At 42.9% G+C, this 6,165-nt stretch overlaps 2 protein-coding genes across 2 annotated transcripts; both read right to left on the reverse strand.

Annotated features, from left to right (window-relative positions):
• Positions 1-95: 95 nt before the first annotated feature.
• LOC112275811 (uncharacterized) lies at positions 96-4,820 on the reverse strand. Its single transcript, XM_024506472.2, has 14 exons — positions 4,569-4,820; positions 4,177-4,458; positions 3,881-4,003; positions 3,675-3,731; positions 3,501-3,572; positions 3,025-3,095; positions 2,594-2,672; positions 2,163-2,237; positions 1,907-2,021; positions 1,710-1,767; positions 1,439-1,510; positions 1,178-1,308; positions 759-882; positions 96-580 (listed from the first exon to the last, which is right to left on the reverse strand). Exons 2-14 carry the CDS (start codon positions 4,246-4,248, stop codon positions 508-510), a joined length of 1,122 nt encoding a protein of 373 aa, XP_024362240.1. The 5' UTR covers positions 4,249-4,458; positions 4,569-4,820; the 3' UTR covers positions 96-507.
• A 523-nt stretch (positions 4,821-5,343) lies between these two features.
• LOC112275812 (uncharacterized) lies at positions 5,344-5,917 on the reverse strand. The gene has a single exon (XM_024506473.3). It carries the CDS (start codon positions 5,803-5,805, stop codon positions 5,395-5,397), a length of 411 nt encoding a protein of 136 aa, XP_024362241.1. The 5' UTR covers positions 5,806-5,917; the 3' UTR covers positions 5,344-5,394.
• Between the last annotated feature and the right edge of the window lie 248 nt (positions 5,918-6,165).

Genomic DNA, 6,165 nt, shown 5'->3' on the forward strand with positions numbered 1-6,165 from the left:
TCTGATTAATTATGCACTTCTGAAAGAACTAGATAGACTTGATACCTACCATCACATTTTAAAACGATTGCCATAATTTTCTTGTCACGTAAAAATTATCCGAGTAAAGTAATGCCACTAAAGTTTGGCAGTTTTACTTCATGCAGTGCGAATATGAATAGCCCAGAGACAAGCCCAGCTGGGTAATCCTTTCGGATTCGCCGCTACACTGGAAGATCCTCTAATTCATCGATATATCGAGAGTACTGATGTAATGGCACCAACGAAAGATTGGTACCAGATTGCCTAACAGTATAATTTGACATATTACAAAATTAATGTAGATATAACTACCACTAACTGTGAAGCCAGAACTCACATAAGCATGAACAGCAATAACTCCTCCAGAAGCTTTGTAGCGCCCCTGATACAGAAACACTTGCAAGGTTCCTTCACTTGAACTTAATGTTGGCTACACCGTTGGCAGTAGCACATGCATGTAGGAGAGCTTGTCCACTAGTACACGAATCAAGAAATGGAGCATTTTACAACGATTGGGTGTGAGCAATGGGGACAAGAGCCGAACAACACGTCGAAGGACCTGTAAACATGAACCAAGCGATTACCAGCGTTGTGAGTTAAGCTATAATCGTTTCAGTTCAAAAGCAAACAATATTTCCAAATATATCCATGGATAGCAAAAACGTATTGATTAGAATACTAAGTAGATAGAACACGTCCTTCTCAAAGATTACAAGTAAGATCACGAGAGGACTTACTGTCGTGTGGTAGGCAAAGAACGAAGCCACTCAGCTAGACATGAAGTATGGAACGGTCGTCCGCAGCTCCCATTGTCACAAACACGATCTGGTACACTGCCTCTTTCGCTAGCACCCTCTTTTCCTGTATATACAGTTCTAGTTAACGTTTTTCAAACGACTGATGAAACAAGTTATGGAACTGAGGCTACAGTTTCAGCGTTTGAGATACCATAGAACGACATGCAGCTGATTTGCATCATTCATAAGGAAGGTTTTGATGGCTAAGTTAGAGGACTCAGCTTTGACGCCTATCGTATAACCATGAGTTTATTTGAGATGAAACCTAGGCAGCTTATATCACAAGATACTGAAGAGTATGCAAAAGCTTGTTGTTCTAACATATATGAATAGTTCAGTGAAAATAAAAGGATGGATACCATCAAGTAACCGATAGCTGTAGCAGATGATACATTCTGAACTGACATCATCACGGTTAGAATCTTGCGGGGATGGGAATGTCACATCTAATAAATCCTCCAAATTTTCTCTGACGAGCCTCTCCATCCTCCTGCACGGGTGGTTTGTGCAGGTCACAATATCAAATCAAACATAATAATGTGTCCAACTCCTAGAAACCCCAACAGAAATATGAATATGGCAAAGAATATCACAGATGATGTTGTGACGTTGTTCAGTACCAGCAGTCCATATTGCTGGACATTCGTTGTCGAAGAGGGTCAACTGATGTGTCCGATCCAAAAAAACGGTACCTGGTAAACAGCTCGAGCAACAAATTGGAGATAAATAATAAATCTTGATTTTGGAGATATTCGATGCCTCAAAAGTTCTAGTATTTTGAGTTCGAGAAGAGAAGTTCTACTGAATATAGACTGCGAAACATATTCTATACCAACTCTCTTATATATGACTGCAAACTTCATTGTGTTAAACGAAAGCGTGTAGCCTTACTCCGGTAGCACTCGAGGTGACAACGGTTCAACGGTGATGCACAACGAGCAGTGACCACCTGCGAGGATTCTGGCAACATCAGTCATGACCAATGATTGTAGAAACAATCACAGAGTTATGCTAGGCATATTCTATTAAGAAACTGACTTAGGACTTACGAGTGTGATTCGAGAAAGCGATTTTTATGACATTCGTACCGAGAGCAATTCGGCGGAAGCAATTTGAGCGAGAGGGATGTTCTGGCTCCATCACCCACACATGCTTGTCAATATCTTCCATTACAATCCAAAAGTCTTGAAACTTCTCCGCAGCCTACACATACCAATAAACTCCGCACCATTTACTGGATAAAAGCACTTCAGGGGGCTTCAATGAAATCAGTAAGATGGTAATTCACATACACATTTCTGCAAGTACTGTAATATTTTATGAAGGTGGAGTTTAAGTGATTACCTGTTCAAACTGAGAAAGAATGTCTTTCAACCGACCTCCTGCTCGCCACTGTACTTCCACCGCAATGGGGAGGTCCTGCAATCTAGTCACATAGCGATTGATCACCTCTCTGCCATGCTTTCCTATGCGACACTTAAGTCCACACGGATTTTGAGACTGGATCTAGCTGTAGAGCTTTAACGAGATTGCGAACTGGGGGTATGAGGAAGGCAAGAGTAACTGAAGCTAGTTCGAAAGTCACCCTTAGTTAAATTATGAAACTGAATAACTAAAAACATGCGAAGCGATGAAGTTAAACTTCTCGCAAACCGAACATTCTTCATCATGCAATCTGTTGAGGCAACAAGTGTCAGAAACAGACATTTAAGATGAGGGTTGCTGTGAACCCAATATTGATCACTTTGGCTCATACGTATATTGGTAGAACTCACAGCATTGCACGAAGGCTCTCTTTCTGGATAGTCCGACGATAGTTGTATTTGCACGAGATGCTCCCGTTTTGCTTCGTCACTGGAGCCGGAGGAAATAGGAAGTCTCGGGTCAGTTATCTTCTCTCAAGCATAACAGAAACATCAGTGCATAGTCATTCGTTAGGAAACAATAACCCGAACAAAAATGTAGCTATATCAAAAGGCTGGATTCATCAAAATGTCTGATAAAGTTTTACAGAACATAGGTAATGGTGATTATATTCTGTTCGTAAAGAGCGAAATACTTTAATCGAAAAGAAGCTCCAGTAACACCAATGTAACTATCTTGCTCTGCAGAGCGCGATGAAAGGTAACATATGTATGAAGTGCAGTAGCAAGCACAAGTATAAGCACAGTGACACTCATTTGATGATATTTTCTGAGGGACTCACAAGAACCGAAGATGGATGGACATGAAATTTGGAGCGATCCATGCGACGTGTTCCCAACCGATCTCTTCTATCTGCACACATATACGGATCGGATAATCTCTAGGTTCCGAAAAATAAGCACTGACGAGACAGAGCAAATGTAAAGACGAAACGATTCCGAACCGAATAAATAGTGACTCAACACCAATTTTTTGGGGTTCCATGTGCATGCTAGTCTATGAACTCGTGTCACCGTCAGCAACTGAAGCTTTGCACTACATGCATGGTTGATGTGTAATCAAGGAGTTTAGCAGGTATACGAGATAGGGTTCGGTAATTTTCCGATGGGTTTTTTCATGAATTTTGATTGCGAAGGTTAGAAAATAAATTGAAAGCATCCAATGTCTCAAGACACAATACTACATATGCCTGCGGTTGTGTTTTCCAAAATAAATTCAAATGATACCAAGGTGTGCACATAAGAAGAGACGTCTTACCTCAGAATAAATGCGCACGTAAAACTCCGCCAATGGTAACTTCACCTGAGGTTGGGCAATCAAGATATGTTCCTGCACCAGAACTTTGCTTCTTCAGCACCTTCCCTTCTCTAAATGAGACATTTCATCACCAAAAACATGCTGCGAAAGCGATCAAATCATGACGTTACATACCAGAACATCCTTAAGCTCCTCAACAAACGTTGTCACGTCCGAACTCTGTTTCATTCTCTGTAGACACAAAAGGAGCAAACTATTACAGCGTCATCCACAATCTGCATCAGGACCAGCGACTTAATAATTCTTTTCCATCGAACAAAATTAAATCTAGTAATTGCTATTGCAATGAATACAGAAGACACAAGCTGATTAGAAATCACCTCATGTACGATGTGCTCAAATCCAGTAAGCAGTGAGAGGAGATTGCCACAGCAATCTAGATTCGCATTGCACAGGGTCTTCCCAGCCTCCACATTGTGTATTCCTACAACAAATTCTTTATCCTACACACAATCGTACAATCAGAGAATCTGACAACATCCGAATAATTCCTGTACGCGATCAACACCTGCAACGGCACCTATGGCTTTGCATTTCACACAATCGCCCTTACCCAGAACCCTAATTTAAGACTAAGAAAAATGAACAAAGTGTGTTCTCAAGAAAACAGACAGACCTTGACAGGTAACAGTATTCGGTACGCCGTGAAGTCGGCATTTAACGGCAATACAGTCGGTGTCGTGGCCATTGCAATGAGTGTGTCTCAAATGAAACCCTCTCGTAGCACAGTTTCTTCCTTCCTCTTATGCCAGCGTGTAAGCCATCGGAGAAAGAGTACTTTCCAGATGGTAATGAAACCCAGCTCAGGCTAGCAATCGGACATGTGGCTCGTTACGAAGTTCGCCTTTATATGCATACCTTATTTCCGAGTCGTCCGTCAGCTACAATACACAGTACCCTGCGCAGGCTAGAATTTTCGATGACCCTGAGGTTGTGCTTCAGATCCAGAAACAGCCCACGTGAAAGTTGTAAATCAAGCAAGTTCAAAGACTGAGTTCATAAACATGCCTTGTATACGCATGCAAAGCCTGCTTTGAATTCGGAGGCTCCGACTAGGTTGCAGTTGAGACAAGCGTCCGGCAAAAACGCCGTTAGGTTACATTACCACAGTAAAGAGCAAACTCTGGCCAATATACTATAGTCGTTCAACGGACAATGACTGTAAAGTACAAGCCATCCTGCACAAATACCTGCCTCCAATAGGACAGAAACTCACATTACGGTTTAGGTCATTGTCAACTTAATTGGAGTACCAGTGATGCATAGCTCAGGAAATTCCGGGACAGATATAGTCACCGGCATCGGTGTTAATGAGTTCTGTTGACTTTTTGAGTGTTAATGGAGTAGTTCGAGTCTCCAAGAGAGCTCGAGGAATTTAGGTCACCAAATAATCCTGGATCGATGTGTGGCATATGCTGCAAAATAACACAGCTGTAAGGCAAGAAGACGTTGTTGCCTAACTCGTGATAAAGTCAGGTATTCACATGAGGAACAAGGACTGTTACAGGGAGTGGAGGGGATACGCTTGTGCGAACAAGGTGAGTGCGCTTCGTTAACAGAAAGACACAATCCTTGCTTTACGCACATCACCTTAGCCAACCGGCATCCAGCGAAACGGCTAAACGAACTAGACAGCAATAACTTTCAAGATCTCGAAAAGAAGTTAGGGGTTTGCACCAGATTTAGTATCAAATAGCAATGTCACGAGTTATTAGGTGGAAAACAGTTAGATAAAAGAGATAACATTTCACAGGAACATGAGGTGAATAATTCCAGAAAGAGATGTGGTGTTATAAAACACCATTGCAGTGGGAGGTGGATGCCACGCTCAAGATTACGCCCGTTCTCCCCTGATACGGCGAGCAAGCTGGATATCCTTAGGCATGATGGTCACACGCTTAGCGTGGATGGCACATAAATTGGTATCCTCGAACAAACCAACCAAGTAAGCTTCGGAGGCCTCCTGCAGAGCCAAAACGGCAGAACTCTGGAAGCGAAGATCGGTCTTGAAGTCCTGAGCGATCTCACGAACTAATCGCTGGAAGGGAAGTTTACGAATCAAGAGCTCAGTCGACTTCTGATACTTGCGAATCTCCCGGAGGGCGACAGTACCAGGCCTGTAACGGTGAGGTTTCTTCACACCGCCGGTGGCCGGAGCAGACTTGCGCGCAGCTTTAGTAGCAAGCTGCTTGCGGGGAGCCTTACCTCCAGTCGACTTCCTAGCAGTCTGCTTAGTACGCGCCATGATTAGCTAAGTAACAAAAGACGAGCCTACACAGTAGAGATTCTACAGCTCCGAAAAAGGCAATCAACACTGGAAGATGCGAGAGCATGAGCGAGAGAGAAGACCACACAGCCTTCGCATGTCGTTCGGAGAACAATTATAGAGCTCTAGAGAAGGGCTGAGAGGGTGGCGGGAAACAAAGAGCGGTAAAAATTCAAACTTAGGTCTTCCGCGCCATTTTTTTTGGTTCCAGGGTGGGTTCCCGCGCGTGCGCTGGTAACCGCTGGAGTCTCCTACTACCGTGTGATTAATTTAGGATTTGAACGCTTTCGAACAAGTCATAAAATGAATAGGCTCATGCAGAAAAACATATGTGGAAAC

This window comes from Physcomitrium patens, chromosome 23 (assembly GCF_059467195.1).
Source record: "Physcomitrium patens ecotype Gransden chromosome 23, ASM5946719v1, whole genome shotgun sequence".
In the NCBI taxonomy this organism is placed as follows: Eukaryota; Viridiplantae; Streptophyta; class Bryopsida; order Funariales; family Funariaceae; genus Physcomitrium; species Physcomitrium patens.

Bases quoted from the DNA above. Each gene is read 5' to 3' on its own strand.
- LOC112275811 (XM_024506472.2), bottom strand. From the start codon at position 4,248: ATGGCCACGACACCGACTGTATTGCCGTTAAATGCCGACTTCACGGCG. The intron at 3,732-3,880 runs GTGATTTCTAAT...TTGTGTCTACAG, and splicing joins TTGAGCACATCGTACATGAG to AGAATGAAACAGAGTTCGGA. The intron at 1,511-1,709 runs GTAAGGCTACAC...GCTGTTTACCAG, and splicing joins TCACCTCGAGTGCTACCGGA to GTACCGTTTTTTTGGATCGG.
- LOC112275812 (XM_024506473.3), bottom strand. From the start codon at position 5,805: ATGGCGCGTACTAAGCAGACTGCTAGGAAGTCGACTGGAGGTAAGGCT.